The sequence below is a fragment of the Propithecus coquereli genome, unplaced genomic scaffold (assembly GCF_000956105.1).
Source record: "Propithecus coquereli isolate 6110/MARCELLA unplaced genomic scaffold, Pcoq_1.0 Scaffold20, whole genome shotgun sequence".
NCBI classification, from domain to species: Eukaryota; Metazoa; Chordata; class Mammalia; order Primates; family Indriidae; genus Propithecus; species Propithecus coquereli.
Window position 1 is genome coordinate 7208241 of NW_012144967.1, and position 20324 is coordinate 7228564.

Genomic DNA, 20324 nt, shown 5'->3' on the forward strand with positions numbered 1-20324 from the left:
GAGTTGGGGTCTTGCTATGTTGCCCAGGCTGGTCTCAAACTCCTGGCCTCAAGTGATTCTCCAGCCTTGGCCTTCCAGAGCTACTGTACCCGGCTTACAAGAAAACTTAAGTGCTAATGAGATCTGGGACTTTATCTTATTCACTACTGTATCACAGTGTCTAGAACAGGTTCTGGCACACAGTTAGCACTCAATAAATATTTGTTGAATGAATATATGTAGGTTTTAAAACATGTTCACAAATGGGCACTCTTCCATTAAGAGGTCGGGTCTATGTCCACTCCCCTTGATTCTGGGCCACCTTAGTGACTAGCTGGCCAGTAGATTATGATAGAAGTGACACTATGTAGTCTTAAAAGGTGATGCAGGCTTGGTCTCTGGACCACTTGTGCTGGAGACTGAGCCACCACGTATGCAGTCTGACCACTCTGACGTGAGGAATCCCAATCCAGCCCACACAGAGAGAACACATGGAGAAGCCCTAAGATAACACGAAGAGGGAGAGACGCATGGTCAACCCCAGTTGCTCTGGCCCGCACTGTTCCACCTCCAGACAATCTGACTGCAATTGTATGAGAGAGCCTGACTAGAACCATCCAGCTGAGCCCTTCCTGAATTTCTGACCAACAAAAATTGTAAAATATATAAAATGATTGATTTTGTTTAAGCCATTAAGTTTTGAGCTGATTTATTTTGCTGCAATAGATAAATGGGACAGAGTGAATGAATATTTAATATTGAACTATTTTCCGGTGGCTGCTATGATGGGCACTAGTGCTAGTCATAGCCAACTTACTGATCCAAGTGCCAGCGAGGTCTATGTCAGGCCATGCCAACGGGAGGAAACAAACAGGAGATTGGGAATTTCTATAGTACTAGTTTGGCTACAGCTGTCAAAGAGCCTCATCTGGGTTGACATGGACTTCTTAATAGGAATAGTTCAGAACCTCCTCAAAAGTCCCTGCTTATGCTCTTTAATACTTGGAATCTCTTTTCTGGAATCAGAGATCCAGGCCTAACCAGGAGAACCCTACTTGATTGGTTATGTCAAAACTCTTCTCAAGGAGAGTAGATTCCATTGCTTTGACTCTTTCTGTCTCTGTCATTATCACCTACATGAAGTTCCTTCTCCATCTCAGAGACAGGACCTCGTGGACAAAAGCATATCCCATCTTTGGAGAGCTCAGTCCAATCAATAAGATGTGCTCTGCAGAGTGAGAGAATATTACACTGGGAGGAACAGATGATGATGGTGATGATGGTGATGATGATGATGATGATGAGGGTAAGACTGCATGTCTCTACTGACATTACCCATTTTACTAGGCATTTCACATATATTATCTCATCTAGTCTTCACATCTTCCAATGTTACCATCCCCACCCGTATTTTACTGATGAAGCAACTAAAGTTTAGAGAGATTAAGGTGACATATTTGAAGTCGAGTGCCTCGGATCACGATTTTCTTGGAAATCACCCACCTGGGATGGTGTAATAGATATGTGACATGCCAGCCACTGTCCTCCTCCCACAGTCCTGGCATCTGTTCCCACTGAGCCTGGATACAGCCCCAGGATCACTCTCAGCACAGGTCTCCAGGCAGGCGCTACCAATTGGTCAAAATTGGCATGCCAGATGAAAGCCACTTGCCAAACCCCTCATTTCTAAGGAAGGGGGGCAGAAGGCCAGGTGACTTGCTGGGGTCATCCCAAGTGGGTGGTAGAGCTGGGATGGAAATGCACCCGGGAAAGGGATATCGCCTACAGAACATCCCCCACACTTAGTGATGGTCCCCCTGCCCCGTGGGGAGGCTGCTCACCCGCGGACGGCGTGCAGCAGGCGCAGGGAAGGGTATGCAGTCCGCACGTTGACACGGTGCTTCAGGATGAGCTCGTTGACCCACTCGACGCGCTCCTTGCCGCCCCTGGCCATGAAGGCAGGGATCCACAGGATGCTGCCGTTGAGGCTGTGCAGCCGCTGCAGCAGCTTCTCCCGCCACGTGGCATTGACCAAGTCCTCGAAGGCGCGCTGGATGACCGAGGGGTTCATGGTCACCAGGTCCGTCTTGAGCCCCACATCCCGGGCATACTCTTGCACTGGGGCCAGGTTGCACCTGCCGGGGAAAAAGGCAACATGGTTCTTTCGGGAAAGCTGAGACCTCTCCTTGTCTCGAACTTGATCCTGTCTTTGCCTCTCTTTGCTTCCCACCCAGGCAGCTCTCCCCTCCTCACGGGCCTCTTGTCATCCCTCTTTCTCCTCCTCCTGCTGTAAATGTTTACTGAGCTCCTACCACATACCTAGAACTTTTCGAGGCCCCAGGGGTGTAAAATGCCTGCCTTCTGGAGTTCAGGAGCTAGGAGAGGAGGAAAGAAGTAAGCCAGTCCTCGGCCCACAAGATGATGACGCTGTTGGCTGGGGTGACCTGGACCATTAGGTGACAGAGGGTGCTGAAGGCAGACTCCCAGGTTCAAAACTCAGGTCTGACACTTTATGCCTGTGTGATTCTCGGCAACTTGCTCAACCTCTCTGAGCTTCCTGAGAGCTTCCGTTACTTTAGCTACGATAGAGATCACAGTGGCACTTCTCCCAGGGATTCAAGGAGTTGCCACACACCCCGCACTTAGAACATGGCTGGGCCACACTAAGAGCTTGGCGAGTGTTAACTATTGTCATCGTTGTTCTGAGAAGCAGGAATAGTAGGTGGTGCTCCCAAGTGGTGACCCCTGGAGAAAGTCCAGAAGGATGGACAAGGAGAAGTCTAATAGGGACGAGGTACATGAAGGGAGGGCTTCTGCAGTTTGCCAAATCAGAAGGATCCCCCAGGCATTTGTTAAAAACACAGATTCCCCAGGTCACTCACCTGGAGATTCCGATTCAGCAGGTGAGCCTAAGAATTGATATTTATTTCTTACAGGATCGTTCTCCTCAAGTAAGTGTTACAACCAAGCAGTTTAGGGAACATCGTGCTATGGCATTTTAGGCATAAGAAATGTATCCAAGGGCAGGCAGGTGTGGAACAGTATGGGGGCTTGGGGAGGCACGTGATTTGGTCTGACTGGGGCATATTGTGGCACTGGAGCTGGAGAGGTAAGCAGAGTGAGCTATCAAAGGTCATGTGTCAGGGACTTCATTCTGAGGGCAAAAGGGAGCCACTGAAGGTTCTTGAGCAGGAGAGTGACTTGGGCAGATTTGCATTTTGGGTAACAGTCAGACAATAATAAGATGAAGTTGTAGTATGTACTGGAAGGGATGGAGTTGGGCATTGGAAGGCAAATGAGAGGCCACTGAAATCTCTTGCTGAACAAGTCAGGCTGCTATTTAACTTGAGGACTTGCTTGTGGGGGACCCCGCCTGGATGTGCACACCTGGGCTTCCTGTGCTGGGACTAGGATGGCAGCAGGGGGCACTGCTGGGGAGGCCTGGCTGCTGTCTGGCCTGCAGGATTTGATGGTGGGAAAGCCCTTTGACCAGTGGAAATAAGTCTGAGGAATCAGAATAAGTGCCTATAAAACAGAGGCTGGCGACATGGAGACCAGGGGCCACACACCATCGCCAAATGACAAAATTCATAAAGATACCATTTACCCCTTTCTTTAAGCGAGGACTTTTCTTCTTCGACAATTGGGGAGAAAAAGTAGATTAATCAGAAAGACAACTAACATTTATTGCGCCCTGGGCGTGTGCAGCCACTCGGCTGGCCCTTTAACACAGGTTAGCTCGTTTTATGATGACCCAGTTTTAACCACTCTCATTTCACAGATGAGGAAACTGAGGCCCACAGTGTGAGAATTAATTTGCCCAAACTCCCAGGGAGGGAACAGCAGGATTCAGGCTCGGGTGTGTCTGACTCATAAAGCCCGTTTGCTCTTTTCAGACTGGACCCTGCAAAGTATCCATTTTCCCCACCTGCACCCCCAGGCCTTGCTGTCTCTGACTGTGGCTGGGCATTGCAAGGGGACAGAACTGTCTTGGGACAGCTCCCCTTTGGGAGTCCCTGCCATGGGCCTCAGAGACTGGGGTGTCACTGCCAGCACATCAGCCAGTCTGGGCACCCAGGTCTCAGTTACCCCTACTGCCCTGAAACCCAGCAGAGCCCAGCTCCCACGCCTTCCTGAGGGCTGGGGCCCCCGCCAGGCCAACCTCCCGGTCCTGCGAGCAGGGCCAGGCGGACTCAGTGAAGTTCAGACACGCTGGAACCAACCGCTCCAAGAGGGGGTGTGGGAGGCAAAGAACGGGGCCCCGGTGGGTGGGGCCTGACCCCGGGGGCTCACAGGGCGGCCGGGGAGGGTGGGGCAGGAAACACAGGCCGAATACAATGTCGGCCAGTTTGGATGCCGTCCACTGGAGGATGCTGTGGGCTCTGGGACCAGGGACCGTGCAGCCCTGGGAGCAGCCCGGCCGTCATTCAACACAGGACCCGCTGGCAGCAGGGGCTCCGTCCCTCACCTGCAGAAGCATAAATGGGGGGCGCTGTGCAGTCCAGGCCTTTCTGGTGACCGTGTCTCAGGGAGGATGCCGGGGTGGGGGCGGCTCCGTCCTGAGTGGACTCCCTAGACGTCCCCCTTCCCCACTGGATGTGAACTGCTTCATTTGGGGGGAGGGGGGTCAGGCGGGGGTTAAGCCTGGTCTGGGCTCTCTTTGGTCGGACAGCGGGCCAGGCCTCCCGAAGCGAATTCTGGGGGGTGGCTGTGGGTGGGCTCGGCTCTGGGCAGGAAAGGAGTTGCTCCCTTCCAGGAACCACCGCGTCCACAGGCGCACGCTGAGGAGTCCTCTGCAGGGCGAGCGAGGCCACACGGCCCGGCCCTGGCCCCCGCCCGCTGTGTGACGTCGGCTCTCCGTGCCTCAATTCCTCAACGCCGGGGTACAGACAGAACATTCCTCACGGGCAGTTGTGAGAATTAAGTTCACCGTGAAGGGTGTAGAGCAGCACCGGGCAAGTGCTAAGTGCCCAGTGAATGCTAAGGGCACAGCGATGATTCACCGTGGAAGGGCGTTTGTGCAGCGGAGTCTCCCTGTGGAAGGGGGTGTGCGTGACACGCAGTGAAGTTCTGATCCCCGAGCACCGAAACACCTGTGAAGTCACTCTGTGCACGCGATCCTGGGAGGCCCCTGGGGCTCCCTTGGGACCAGCCCCCGACCAGCCTCAGTTTCCAGCGGCCCGTTATCACCAAAGGCGTAAACCTGCCTTCCCGCTCTCGCGCCCCTCTGCAGGCTGCTTCCGCCGCCTCCTCGCCATTTTCACTGGAGCTAAGCCGCACTCCAACCCAGCTCTTCTAGAAGCTGCCCTGAACTCCCCAGGAGGCGCCACGTTCGCAAGCCCATGTGTTTTGCATGCAGTGTGTCCTCCCGGGATGCACAAGCTCAGGTCCCCCGTGCAGAGGGTGGGGGGGTCTGCCGCGTCTGTGCCTCTCACAGGGTGAACGCCAGGCAAGGTGCACTGATGGAAGACTGGGACCGACGGGGACAGAGACATCCCCATGAGGAGCTTTGCCACCTCTGTCACCTCGGCAATTCCACACAGGGCCCCTCCTCTGCACTGGGCACAACCCTGCGCTGGAGCTCCAGAGACGGACACAGCCACTCTGCTTCAGAGGCGCTCACCGCCTGGGGGTGGGGCGGGCGGTGGAGACAGAGTCTGCAGAGAATGAACACTAGTGTGCTGTGCAAGAGACACAACGCTCACAACCTCACGCTCTCCTTACTGTCTGTGCGGGGCTTTGGGCTGCAGGGTGTCTCTGAGCGGAGGGCATGGAATAATCCCCCAGATGGGACGAACCTAGAGGAGGGGTCCCGGGGTAGGGGCTGGAGGAGCTAGTGCTGCCGCAGGGTGCTGTGTCCCTGGCATCAAATGTGAGGTCTGTACACAGTGGGGCTGCGTAATCTTGTCCTAAAACACCCCTCAAGTCTATCCCAGAGACACGAAGAACTTTGAGAGCCACGTGCATAGGCCTAAGGGTCAAAGGACACTGCATTTTCTGGAGTAGCTGTCTCCTTGGCATTTTGGGTCCCTATTTTCCAAGTGTGCGTGGACAAGTGTGGACCCGACTCCCAGGCGTGAGGTGGCAGCAGCCCCTGGGTGCCTGTTAGAAATGCAGCCTCTCAGGCCCACCTCAGACCTGGTCACTCTGCATTTAATAAGCCCAGGCGACTTGTGTGGGGCGCACCTTTAATGCCCACCCCTCACTCCTTCTCTGGCTTCCGATCAGACAGGCCTGCCACACTTCCTTCCTGCCTGTCCCCTCCCCTCAGCCTCCCGCTACCAATCTGTAGACTGGAGGCTTTGCAAAACAGGGATGAGCCGTGGGCTATGCCCCGCACAGACAGACCTGGCAAAGGAAAGCAAAACTGGAACAGCTTCGGCTGCCAGGCCACGGTAGCTCTTCGATCCCAGCGGATGCAGGCGTGGAGACACGGTCTCCTCCCGTGTCCCGGGGTTCAGGGAACTCTATGATAAGGCTGCTTCCCAAAGCCCCAGGACAAGGCTCTCTTTGCATCCGGACTGTCCCCATAGAAACCTGAGACCCAGAATGCAGCTCTGCCAGGGCTGGGGAGCTGTTCGGAAAGAAACTCGAGGCTCTGTGTGCCCTACTTTTGACCAGGGGACAGCAAGGCCTTGTTTCTGAGTCTGTATGGGTTGGGGGTCAGGTGTCAGGGCCCCAGGTAACTGTGTCCAAATGTCCCAGGTGACTGAAAACCGAGAGCTGACATTTAGAGAAAAAGATGGTCAGGTACAAAATGCGGGTTTCCCTGTTACTCCCTCGATTCCCAGATTGGGACAACAGGATAATACAGTTACTAGGAGAGCACCACCTTCCAAGACACTTAAAAGAGTTTTGCAAACTCGGTCCAACAACTGGCCAGCCCAGGAGACTTTCTACCGACCTTTTGTGCCAGGCCCTACCTAGAAGCTCAGCAAACTTTTTCTGCAAAGGGTCACATAAATAAATATTTTCAGCTTAGCTGGCTTTGTGCTGTCAGTGCTGCAGCTCTTCAGTTCTGCCCAGCTACTCCACTGGCTTTGCAGTGAGAAGCAGCCATGGACGGTAGAAACCGAGTGGCACGGCTGTGTTCCAATCAGGCTCCATTTGCAACAGCAGGCCCGGGGCTGCCGCCTGCCCACCTCCGCTCTGGATCAGTGATTCTCAACCTTGGCCGTACAGCAGAATCACCTGGGCTCCCTGGGTCGCCCAGGCCCCTGCTGCCCCCACCCTGACCCCACTGTCGATTTAACTGGTTTGAGGTACAGTCTGGACACTGGGCACAGAGCTCCCCGGGTGATTCTGATGCGCACTCACGGCTGAGAACGGGGCTAACTCAAACAATGCACGTTGTTTCGATCTCCTGGGACACCTAGCCATGCCCGAAGTAAATACAGTCCACCTGTGGGCCCAGAGCACCTGCCGTGGTTGGTTACCTGATGACAAAGCTGTGTGTGTCAATCTCTGGCCCACAGCCGCTGTTCAGCAGGACCCCCGAGTTGCCCACGATGGCACAAGTCCGGAAATGCTTGTTCTTCAGTGGCGAGGCTCTGGGGAGGAGCGCGTAGAGGTTCTGGGACACGTTCATGGTGCTGTCTCGATCGAAGATGTAATGAATAATGTCTCCAGGCTTCAGGGTCCCCTTGAGGACAGAAATGTCCTTTTCAGCATCCAAGAACTTTAAAATTTGCTTCCTGTGAAAACCAAACACGTATGAGGACAATCTCCATGTTGCCAGCTGCCCTTTGTCAATCCAGCTTGTCCTGTGTCCCCCGACATGGTAGCTGCACCCTGCAAACAGGTGGAGCATACTGAGGGGCCAGACGCCCCGGAGAATGGGTGCCAGGCAGGGATGGCCAGAAAAGGCCCACAGGCGACTACAGTGGTGGCCAATCTCATGGTTGCCGTGGTTACACTCTTTCTATCAGAGGTGAAATAACCCCATTAGGACTGGAGGTGAGCTTCTCATGAGGACCCCATTAGGAAGGAGGGGGACCCACCGTCCTGCTTTGCCCAGGACCGTCTGGTTTAAGCACTAAAAGTCTCGTATCTCAGAAAACCCCTCAGTCTTAGGCAAACCCAGACATTCGGTCACCCTACGTCACAACCCCCTCTCTTAGGGGGATTCAGGGCCATCATCTGACAGGGAGTCCTGAACCAGGAACAGGACGCCAGATGGAACATGTCCCTCATTCCTCACTGGCCCATTTTCTTCCATGGACCATTTCTCTGGGCAAAGGGGCTGCCTGGGGGCGAACAGGAGTGTGGGTACTGTGAGTGTAGCCACACTTCCACCTCTGAGACACTGGGAGGATGGCCTGCCATCTGGGAGCTGCTCGGTGCTGTGCGCATGTCCCCCTGGCCCCGGCTGCTGTCTAGTGGGGCCTGGGTGGGGGTGGGGTTGTAAATATTGACACCTCCCTGGCCCCAGAGCAGGGCTCCTTTGTGTAGGGGCTGGGCCTAGAAGGATGGATGGATGGATGGAAAGAACGTGAGCAGGTGAATGAAGGGTCAGGCGAAAACACCTGCCCGAAGCCGCTTGTTTGCTGAGTGCAAAGGTCAGCTGAAAACAGCTGACCCGTATGGAACTCGTTAAAGAAATTAGCAAACGGCCTGACCCTTAGCACGTGTCCTTGGAAATAAATACGGGGAGGAACTTAGCCGAGGAGGCCATTTTCTCCTTTAGATTTTGGTCTCTTCTTTTTCTCTCTAAACGCTATGTTTTGAGGAATCTATTCCTTCCTTCGTTACCGAGCTCAGGAGCAAAAAAGTAGCCTCAACACCTTTGTGTTGTTTCTAGAACAAGGGTTATCAACAGATAGCTCTCTAGGCCGCCAGGTAGCTCTGAATCTGGGGAAAGTTCTCAAATAATCTAGCAAAGCCCACTGAAGGGATGGGGTGGGGTCCGGAGAAAGAGGTGGGTGTCCTTGGACTCGCCAGGGAAGTTTTACCCAAACATGAAGCCTGCCCCCAGGAGACTGGGGACCCTAGCTGGGGGGTTGACTTGAAGAACTGTCCGAATCACCCAAAAAATTTTCAGGAAGGATTCAATTTGCAAAGAGAAAGAAATAGGATACTGAGACTAGATAAAATGAAATCGATTCCCTGCAGAGAGCCCCCAGCTAGCGCAGGTACGAAGGTGCTGGTCTTCGTCTCCAGAGTCCCGCAAGCTCAGCATCTTCGTGCACTGTGAAAATATGTGGCTCTGCGTGGCTGCCCCATCGTACAGGTGGGGGCACCGACAGCCTACGGATTTGAGATGTTCACAGCCAGTGTGGGCTGCACGTTCCATCACTTGGGGGAAACTTTAAAGAATTTGAAAGCTCTGGGCTGACACCCGAGAGATGCCAAGTGGCCCAGGTCTCAGCGTGCTTTCGACAGCTCCCCAGGGACGCCAACACTCGTTCAGGTTCGGGGGCCTCTGGTGCAGCCAGGGGGCAGCTAGAACACACGCTCTTCTTCCACCCTCCGTTCCTTATTAACGACCCGGATCTCGTGCTCTCACGCAGGGGAAACCACCCTTGCCGAATAATTCCCGTCTCTTGGTGGAAAACAGGGGCATTGTTTTCATTTACTGTGCTTCACCAGGGATTATATAACTGGACAAACTAATACAGTCTGGAAGTTGCTAAAACCCTTGCAATTACCCCAAAGAATTTAAAAAGCCAAGAGAACCCCTAGAAAGCCCATAAATAAACACCTCTGTGAGTGAATTAATTTCTAACTAGTTAAGTGAAATGATCAGTTATTAAACACGAGTCCATATCACTCACAGAATCTTTTATTAGGAATAATTTTGGTGATTAATTGGCTGAAGTGGAAGGAAAGAAATTCTTTTTCCTTCCGGGTGAGAGCACATTGTTCCTGCCGGGGTGACTGTGTTGGAGGCTCCTTACGAGGCCACGGTCTGGCCTTCAAAAGGGGGGCGAGTGGGGACTGCGAGTAGCCTTGCACTGGCAGGAGGATTTCATTCCCAGGTGGCGCAGTGGGGCGAATGGCGGCCCCCCAAATATATATCTACCTCCTAATCCCTGGAACCTCTGAATGTGACCTTATTTGGAAAGAGCCTCTCTGCAGATGTAATTAAATTAATCTTGAGATGAGATCATCCTGGATTACTTGGACAGGCCCTAAATTCAACAAGTGTCCTTATAAGAGACGGGAGAGGAGAGTACACAGACACAGAGGAGGCCACAAGGAACGCCTGCAGCCACCGGAAGCTGGAAGAGGCGAGAGGAAGGGTCTCCCCTGGAGCCTTCAAGGGAGTGCTCAGAATTCTGGGCTCCAGAACTGTGCGAGAATCGATTTCTGTTGTTTTAGGCTCCTGAGGTGGTGGGAATTTGTTAGGCAGCCCTAGGGAAGGAATGCAAGCGGGCTCACCAACTGCACAGTGCCCCTGATCCAAGGGGGCAGCTGTCTGGGCCACATGATGGAGGCAGAGGGCCCATGAGGGGGGCTCTGAAGAGGTGCTGAGTAAGGGGTGGAGGGTGGCAGCAGGTGGAGCCAGTTAGTGCCTTCAGGTGGTTTCTCAGCTGCCGCATCCCCAGGGCTCATGCCCTTCTATTCCCCACACCTGTGCATGTCCCAAAACTGAGCCTCTAGAACAAGGGGGTGGGGCATTTCCACTTAACAGCCTATTGGAGGGGACAACTCCCTGCTTTGTGTGGTGACACTTCTGGTGGCTGTTCTCCTCTCCCTCCCATGGTGACGGCCAGGGGTGGCCATCAAGGCTTTCCCCATCTGGTCCTAGGGACCACCCCAAGCCCTCCCCCATTCCCTACCTCCTGCTTTGTGCTCCTGTAGAACTGTGCACAAACACCAGATCTCAACTCTGCGCATGCAGGAGGCACACTGGCATGCCTGGCAAACTCCTAATTATCCTTCAAAACCCATTGCTCTTAATCCTCTTACCAAATGAATGACTCCCTTGGTAGGACCTCTTTTATTTCCACCTATTTGTAAGACACAGTGCTGCCTGTGTGTATCATACTGCGCTGTTCTGTCTGTGCTTATATTTGTCTTTCTCCACCGAGCATGTCTGTTCAGCACCTGGGTCCCCAGCACAATGTCTGGAAATGAATACTTGGGTTATACTGACCAATATTTGCTGCATCAATCACAGCTACATCAAAGCTAAGTGTCCAAAATGCTGAAGTTGTAATTCCTTCTCTACATCCCCATTCCTGCCACCTAACCTAATAAAAACGTCACTCTGCAGAGGTCAGGACAAAAGCTGCTCGCTGGCTAAACAGACATCTGCCTTCCAGGTCAGGTGTCAGGTCGGTGCCTGGGTCTCTCTAGTACTTCATTTTCATGCTGTGGGACACGGGCAGCCTTGCATGCCCCAAGGATTGTGGCCCGGGGCACCTCTCTAAGGACAAATTGGAGGGCTGTCAACAGAAAAGGGACGTGGGTGCCAGGCAGGCCCAAACCAGAAAGGACTCCTTATGTCAGGAAGGAAGAGGCCACCTGTGGCCTCCACTGTCCAGGTCCCCTCTCCTGCTGACCTGCACCTCACTCCTCCCGAACCCAGGACCTCAGCAGGTGTTCCTGCCACCTCCCCGGCTCGCGTCGCTGCCCATGTGTGCTGGGCCGCCAGGCTTGCCTCGGGTTTTTATTTCCAACTGATCGCTTACAGATGAAACCTGCCCCAGTGGGAGGTAAACATTTTATTTCTACTCTGACTTCCTTAGATGATGGAGAGCGGCAATTTGCCGGCGTACGCTGAAGAAGGCCAAGGCTACCTCTTGTCCTGGAGGAAATTACCAGTACCTGATCCGCAGAGAGAGCGTCTGGTTGTGTCTCCATTTGGACGAGGCTGGCTGGATGGTGTGCTTCATGCTTTCATTACTTCTGTCAACAACAGCTGGCGATGAGGAGCCGTTTATTACAACTTCAGCTCTGGAAGAGGGGGGGAAAAAAAAAGGAAGAGGATAGACATGATCTGTTAGCATGCCGATGACAAGTCTAATAGTTTTGTTTTTGCACAGGCTTGAATGTAAACTTCTTCAGAAGAGCAAAATTGCAGTTATTACCTGAGAAGAGAAGGAAGTCTATTTATCTTCTAGAATGCACAAACTCTCTCCCTCAGGTATAAACTACACGCATTCTTGGAGACAGGACGGGGGGTGAAAAATTGTCTTTCTCCTGCCACCCCCAATGTTTCCTCCCAGTGAGGAGGAAACACTCTAGCAGTCACTGTCGGAATAGGAATATTTCTTCTTCAAGCTATTGATAAGAAACTCCACCAGGAGCAGGTATATTAGCAGCAAGGTATCAAATGATAGGCTTATAAACTTAAAGAGAAAACAAAAACTCATTCCAGGACAAGGTTGTAGCTGGTGGCTTCTCTGTCCTCCCCAGTGTCCCTTCATTCTCTTGCGAGTAACCCTGAGATGCCCCTTGACGCATCGACCTTGTGCGGGAGTTACCTGTGCGGTGTCTCTCTCTCCTACCAGACTGCGAGCATTTCTATATTGTCTAACGGCCTAACGTAGCAGGTGCTCAATAAATATTTGTTGAATTTGGGTGTGAACTTGATCCTGGGGTGGGGGGTGGTTTGGGGCTGGGGCAGATGGAGTTGCTGGCTGGCTTCGTGCGCCCTGGCGGATCACGGCTCTGGGTACTCATCATCCTTCCACCTGACTCAGGAACGCCAGGCATTATGGGACCCACTTGAATTCAGAGGCTTGAAATCTGTGCTACTAGGTGTCTAGAAACTGGGTTACAATTCTATCTTTAAAGGCAGCGTAAGAGCCAGCCTGCTTTCTGCCGGATGCACACAGACGCATGTGGGTCACATCCAAAGTTCTTTTTGTCTGTGCTGACAGCAGATTCTCCCAGTTAGAATGATAAGTGGATTTGTGATGCCAAATTCTGAAGCTTTAGAGAGTTCAAACCAAACATCTCTGTCCTCTGCATTTACTTTGGAACAGCCAAGTTAAAAAGATGAAATCCTGTTAGCGAGGGCCAAATCCAACAGTCTATTTTGACTTTTGCAGGTAGAGAGGAATTCATTTAGGGGTGCACATAATCCTGTCCATTCCCCTCATCCACCCTCCTCTATTGCTCAATATTTCTGGCTCCTATGGCCAATACCACTTGTCTTGGATTCAAATGTATGTAACTTTGCAGAGGACAGAAAATTTAAAAGAGTTTTGAGCAAGGCACATGGACTCCTCCTGCCATGCAGGCTTGAGGGAGCCTATGAGAGGACACGGAAGTCCTGACCCTTTGCAATTTTTACTGTTTTCCTGAAAGAAGCAGAGGGTATAGTGGAAAGACTTCATAAACGGTGTGGTCGATCACTTTACCTCCCTGAGCTGCAGTTCCCCCATTTATAGAAAGAAGGTGTGGAAGAGGCAGATATTATATCTAGCTCTGAGGTTCTGGAATTCCAAAAGGACCACCGATGGTCCCCACACGTACCACTGGCTGCCATCTCATGGGGCTCTAACAGGAGCTGGTGTGGCAGCATCCCTTTGGTATTGCCTACTTCTGTGTGGGCCACAGGCAGGAGCAGTGGCCTTAGGACCACGGATTTAGCTGCCACTCCCTGGGACCCCAAGCTTCACTGCAGTGCATTAGGCTTATAGGATAAAAACGCTCTAAGGTTTGTGGTGAGGCGTTGTCACCCTAAGAGGCTAGCTGATGCTCTCATCAGGAATCGGTGACAGGCCCTCGCATCTTGCGGCTTAAAGCTGACTCAGTCTCGCGTGATGGCCCTCATAACCTGGGGCAGATCGGATGACGCCAGGCTCTCGGGGAACAACGACCTGCAGAGGTGTTCTCTCGTGGATGCTTGTTCAGGGGACCTGCTCAGACACCTCCAGAACGGGTTTCCAGACTCCTCTTGAACACAGGTGGCGGAGGTAGGAAAGGGAGAGAGAGCAATGCTGGCAGGGACAGTGGCAAAATTCCATTTCTGTCCCCACCTCCTGGCGCGACCCTGGACAGGATCCTGCTTGTGGCCAGCTGCAGTGTCGTGGGGCTTTAAGCCTGGCTCTGTCACTGTCTAGTTGGGAGACTGGGGAAAGGCACTCCAGGTCTCTGGCCTCTGCCTTCCCGTCTGTAAAGTGAAGGGGGTGGATTAGGTAACCCCAGGGTTTACACGCTCTGGCTGCACAAAGGCAGCTGGGTGGGTGGACTGAGACTCTCCCCTTCAGTGAGCATGTCCTCCTGTCCCCAGTCCCCTCCCCATCTCTCAAATGACATTAGAGGTGCAGTTCAGGCTGAAGTTGCTTCACCCCCCGACTCCTAAACTTCACCCTCAGTGACCATCTTCTGATGCCGCAGACACACCCGCAGTGATAGTAACAAGCATCAACTGAGTGCCTTGGACATATCGGGCACGAGGCTAGACAGATCCTTATATTCAGTAGTTCTAATTCTGCAACACCCCTCAAAGAAGATGTTGCAGTGTTATGCTACCTGAATGAAGAAGCCAGGGTTCCGGGGGTGAAATCACTTGCCTGAGCCTGGGTTAGCAGGCACCAGGGCTGAACCCAGGGGCTGCCTGGCTCCTAACACTGTTCTTTCCATTTATTTCATTTTATTTTTTTTGACACAGAGTCTCACTGTGTCACCTGGGTAGAGTGCAATAGTGCAAGGGCATCATCGTAGCTCACTGCAACCGCAAACTCCTGGGCTCAAGCAATCCTCCGGCCTCAGCCTCCCAAGTAGCTGGGACTACAGTCAAGTGCCATGATGCCCAGCTAATTTTTTCTAATTTTAGTAGAGACGGGGTCTTGCTCTTGCTCAGGCTGGTCTCAAATTCCTGAGCTCAAACGATCGTCCCACCTCAGCCTCCCAGAGTGCTAGGATTACAGGTGTGAGCAGCCGTGCCCGGCCTGTTCTTTCCACTCCTTCTACTACATTCCTGTGAGACTGTGCCTCCCCAGGTCACCACAGGGATTTGGGCTTAAGGGGCAGGATATTATTTTCTTGAAAAGGGGGAATCTTCATACAGTAGAACAGAGAGGGACTTAGGGACACATGGCCTTCTCCTTTCTCTCTGGAATATTTGCATTTCACCAGGCATAACGTAAGCTTCATTAATAGCTCCAAGGTGGCTAAAAGGTCATTAGAGATCCCGAAGCAATGATGTCAGGGACAGGGGTCCAGTTTCTCGAGTCAGTCATGCAGTCAGGAATGGACATACTTGACTGGTCTCATATGGTCAAGAGATTTTCAAAAAATATGGAAGGGCAAACAATACACTGTCCTCCAAATATGAACCTCTCCTTCCCAGACTGACCAAAATAGGATATTTAGAAAGCAAAATAAGGCTTTGATTTTGAGCAGTGGCTTTTGTTTATGTCAAATAACTTGGCCCTTCTTTGCATTGCTCCTTAAGTTTAGGTTTATAAGACTACAGGCCATAGCTATGGGCCACTTGTCATTGATGGAGAACGCGGACCGGGAAGGCTGGTGCAGCCACAGCCAGGGGCAAGGCTGGGCCTGTTGACTTGCAAAGCATTTGCAGGCTCCCCTGCATCAAGCTGTCCCCTGGCCAAGGACTGTCCCTGCACTGTCACATGAAGTAATAACACTCTTTCAGAATTTGGAATGCATGTTCAATAATCAGGGTTCACATTACTGTGTTGACTCCCTAAATATTTTAAGAGGTCTCAGCAAAGTTCCCGAATGCTTTATTTTCCATCTTAACCTCCTGGACAAGCCATCTACCACAATGAAATGGGTGAAAGCTCTAGTTCCCTTCAGGGTCTCCACTGCTCAGCAAAAATGTAAGTTACGAGAAAGCTCACTGGTGGCCCAAGCATTACAAAGTGGGTGGGCTGTTTTCCAGAAAGTGACTCTTCCCCATGTGCATTTTCCATCTCTGCAGCCTCTAGACCTTAGGTCATTTCATGTGATCTTCCACTGACAGCTCCCCCCAAAAGTGATCAGGGAAATGCAAAGCCAAAGTGAAACGAAACAGATCTATTTGCGAAGAAGGGCACCATCCAGCAAAGAGAAGAAGCAGATTAATAGCTGCCTTACAGCAAAAACAAATGAACACAAAATCTAATTTACAAACCTATTAGATTTGCTATGTAAGCTGTTCACAGCTGATCTGATTGTACCTCTGCCTCCAGAATTCCTGCAAGACAAAGGAAATGCATTATTTATAAACCCAGCTCTTCTTTGCAAAGCCCTCTTCAATTGCCAGAAGATCCCACAGCCCACCTGGAGAACTAAAGAGGGAGCATAAGATCTCACTCTGAACTCTCCAGAATGGGCAAAGTCCTGGCCCCAGCCACGGCCCAAGAATTTTACAGGTAAGGAAACCTCTCAGATCCTCCCCTGCCCCCAACGTGAAGATTATGTCACTTAGCACCCATTTGAGATTGGAAGTAAACCCCTTGGGGATTAGTTTCCCCTGGTGAATCCCACAGGATAGCATGATTCAGCATGACTCAGCATCGCATTCTCTCCAACCTTGAGAGACAGCAGAAGTTCTACAGAGGCAACGAGATTACTCCACAGTGCCTCCAGCCAAATGTGATGATGATTTGATTTTTGGTGGCAGGAGAAATGATATTAAGTGGTGTCACTTTGCTGGGAAGGGGGGCGGGAATGGGTGGGTAAAGGGGTCCTTTATTCCTTCCTCTGGAGGACAGCTTTTGGAATGAAAGAATTCTAAGGCCCTTGCCAGCCCACTGTCTGTTCAGTTCTGTCCAGTGCCATTCTGTCTGGCCTCACAGTGTCATCCTGCGTCACCACCACACTAGGCTACAGGAGGGAGGAATCCATGTAACTCTGGCACCCCACTTTGTGCCTTGTGTGTTTTAGAAAAGTTGTATGTGAGGCTAATTATTATTATTAATAAAAAATGTACAGGGTGTGTGGTTTGGGGAGGTACTGAGGATGTTTCTCATTTTTAAAAATGCTATTTAGCCTTTCAGTCAGAGCGTTGGTGCACTCCTAGGAAACAGTTAAAACGACTGGAGAAGCTGTGTGCGGGAAGGAGCGTTGTCATTAAAGGGGAACTCTTTAGGGGAAGTGAATGGCTATCCCCACTGGTTTTAAGTCTGGATGTTTCTATTTGCTTTCCTTAGGATTCGCCTACTTGGATATATAACAGATATATAACAGTGCGTGTGTGTTGTCTTTTCCTGATAGATCGAAATGTCTTTTTGACATTATTTGGCAACAGGCAATATTCTCCCATTTCACAGCCAGATGTCTGGACAACAGGAAGGGTGTTATAACTTATCCAGCGTCTCAACTCAGTCTCCCTTTAGGTCCCAAATTTCACTACTACAAGCCTAGTATTAATTACACAGAGCATCATTGGTTCTTATCTTAATGTAATGCCTAATTTTTTTTTTTTTGTCTCTCTCCATTTCCCCTGGGGTAGCAGAGTTCTGGTGCTTCTAAGTTGGGATCTGGGAATGTCCATCAGCGCTGGCCCTATAACTGTTGTCCACTAGGGTCAGGCCTCAAGGGTGTCACTGGGTGTGCTACAGCCCACTGTCACTGTCCCTTCACGTCCTCCCACCCTGACCCCAGCCCTCAAAATCAGCCCCACTTGTGGGGGAGGGAAGACATGCTGGGCCAGATATTAAGTCAAGCACAGTACTTAAAGTTGCAGCAATAGCTCGAGACTAATGAAAGGTTAATGGCACCAAAGAGATTGTCCAGAAATGTTACATATAAGAATTAACATATGATTTTGAAAAATCATTATCAAAGAGAAATTCGGTAAATGGTTTGGAGTAGTTGGTTAACAACCTGGGGGTGAGTTGGGAGAAAAACAGTTGAGTGTTACCCTACTTTAGACAGCAACATAAATTTCAAATGGATTTAACCAGTGTTTCCCAAACTTCAGTAGCCCTCACATTTCTATCTCCAGTTTGCCGTATTTATCACCCGCACACACTATTATCCACTTACATTTTAAGATGGACTCATCTTTAAAGACTTATCGTAAGCAATACCATCTGTGAAACACAGGCTTGATATCATGATTACATACTCATTTAAAAAAACCCCACACAACCATTATGCAAAAATATTCATCAATGGAGTTGCTAAAATCATCTTCCATTACCACGAGGAGTGACAGGAGCATTTGCACCCCCTCTGGGAAGGACGGAATTAAGCAGTTAAATATTTAAAGAAGGTGCATCCTAAGAAACTGAGAAGAAGATGGAAGAGAATGCTTATCAAATCTTTAATGAAGGCTGAGGAGTGCATGTGAAGGACTTTTTAAATTCAAAAGGGTAAGAAATCATAAGAGAAAATGTAGACAGATTTGACTTCATAAAAATCCCACACTCTGCTTATACAAAGAGCAAACCTCAACGGACCCAGGTTCTTTCATGAAATCTGAGAAGGCTCTGGATGAGGATAGCACTGCGTCTCGTTTAATTTCTTTCTCATTCATTCAACAACAATTTATTGAGTCACATTATATTTGGGGCTTTGGCAAAGCTAAACATATATAGTCTCCCCACCCCCATCATGGAATACAGCTTAGGAGGCAGTAGAAGCATTAATCCTTTCATTTCTGCTGAGTCCTCAATGCCCCACCAGCTTTATTAAGGTATAATTGACAAATGGAAATTGTGTATGTTTATGACGTACAACGTGATGTTTTGATATATATTAATACACACACACATACATTGTGAAATGATTAAATCAAGTGGTTTAACATACGCATCACCTCACCGTTTTTTGTGGCGAGAACATATAAGATATACATTTAGCAATTTTCAAGCATACAGTACGGTATTATTACATACAGTCACCATGCTGTACAACGGATCTCCACAACTTACTCATTCCGTCTGGAACTTCGCACTCCTTGCCTAACCTCTTCCCTCTCCAACCCCAGCCCCCGACAGCCAGGCTCAGAGGAGACCCAAAGCTGTGCAACAGCTGGCTCCCGGCTTTCTCCTTTCCTGCATCTTGGGATACTACAGATCCATGTGCCTTTCATCCGAGCCCTTCCTCTGACTCAGGGATTCCCAGCCTTGGCACTGTTGGTGTTTTGGTTGGCGTATTTCTTTGCTGGCGGGTCAGGAGTGGGGCGGCTATCTGTGTGCTGTAGGATGATAGGCAGCATCTCTGACTTCTGCTCACTGGGTCCCAGTAGCAGCCCTCCGCCTGCCCCACCCCTCCAAGCTGTGACAACCCAAAATGTCTCAAGACGTTGCCAAGTATTCCTGGGGGGCAAAGTTGCCTGCAGCTGAGAACCTCCGCTCAAACTCTCGCTTTCCGCCTGGAGCCCCTCGGAGGATGGATCCCTGCCCCCGCCAGCCAGCGTCCCAGTGCCTTCCATGCTGTCCCCCCAGCCCGACATCTGGGCCTCCCCTCAAAACCATCCTGATTTTCAATTCTCAGCCGCCTTCTCCTTCTTTTCCCAGAGCACTCAATTCTGTTACAGCAGTTGTCACCTTTTTCTCATATTTAATTACTTCACAGAGTCACAGCCGGGAGCTTCAGGAAATCTTGCCATTTACACAACCTGAACTCCTCCTCTTAGAGTTGAAGAGCCTGGGGCCTGGGGTTTGTGTCCCAGGTTCAGCTTCCTCGGCTGCTCGCCACACTGGGGTGTAAGCCCTTGAGGGTGTGCATTAACCATGCCTTTTATTTTCTGCGTTCCGATGCTTTGACATCTGGGGCTTTGCTGGGGTTAGCCAGTTCCCGGAGATAGCAAACAACTGTCCTGGGAGTGTGCCTGTCACATACAAGCCACCCAATCCAGAGCCCACACCCCACCACCTCCTCTACTGGGCTGCCACACCCAGGGCCAAAATTTGCTGGCACTAATTACACCGTGCCAGGAACGAGGCAACTAGGGTCAGCTCCTGCACCCCAGAGCCTGCTGGAATTATTCCAACTAGCCGATTCTAAGCCTGCTCACCCTGCCTTGCCTGCTCCTTCCTGTGCAAACCGCAAGAAAGGCTCTGCCAATCTCCCCCTCCCTCCTGCCTCCTGACCGACCCCGGCACTTTCTCGAGTGGTCCCCAGCCCGCAAGTACAACAAACTGTCTTTTCAGTGGCAGTCATTTCCTGATCTGTCGCCCTTAACAGACCAACCTATATTAAAACAGGGCTGAACCTTGTCGTCTTCACTTTCCCAGCCTTGCACAGTGCCTTGCCCATCTGGGGCTCAGTGCATCAAGTCAAACTTTGCCCATAAATGGGACTTTCCTCTAAAGTCTTCCCTGCAGTTTGTGTGCTGTGTTCCCGCATACATTTGTGCCTGGACCGCACACCGCTCCGCCTGTCAGCTGTCCACAGGAGGGGCAGACATCATTCAGAGAAACTCAGGCTGCAGATGTTTGGCTCTAGGATAAATCACATGAATTAACAAGGGATTTTTTTTTCCC

At 51.1% G+C, this 20324-nt stretch overlaps 1 protein-coding gene across 2 annotated transcripts in view; it reads right to left on the bottom strand.

Moving 5' to 3' along the window:
* ST8SIA2 (ST8 alpha-N-acetyl-neuraminide alpha-2,8-sialyltransferase 2) overlaps positions 1-20324 on the bottom strand; it is a 67427-nt gene that overhangs the window by 17495 nt on the left and 29608 nt on the right. Inside the window, exons 2-5 of one of the 2 annotated variants that reach the window (XM_012643712.1) lie at positions 16019-16081; positions 11752-11880; positions 7416-7673; positions 1821-2114 (exon numbers count right to left, since the gene is read on the bottom strand). In XM_012643712.1, the coding sequence (XP_012499166.1) occupies positions 1821-2114; positions 7416-7673; positions 11752-11880; positions 16019-16081 (744 nt within the window). The remainder of the gene's footprint in view (positions 1-1820; positions 2115-7415; positions 7674-11751; positions 11881-16018; positions 16082-20324) is intronic. The other variant, XM_012643713.1, reaches the window with a different exon arrangement.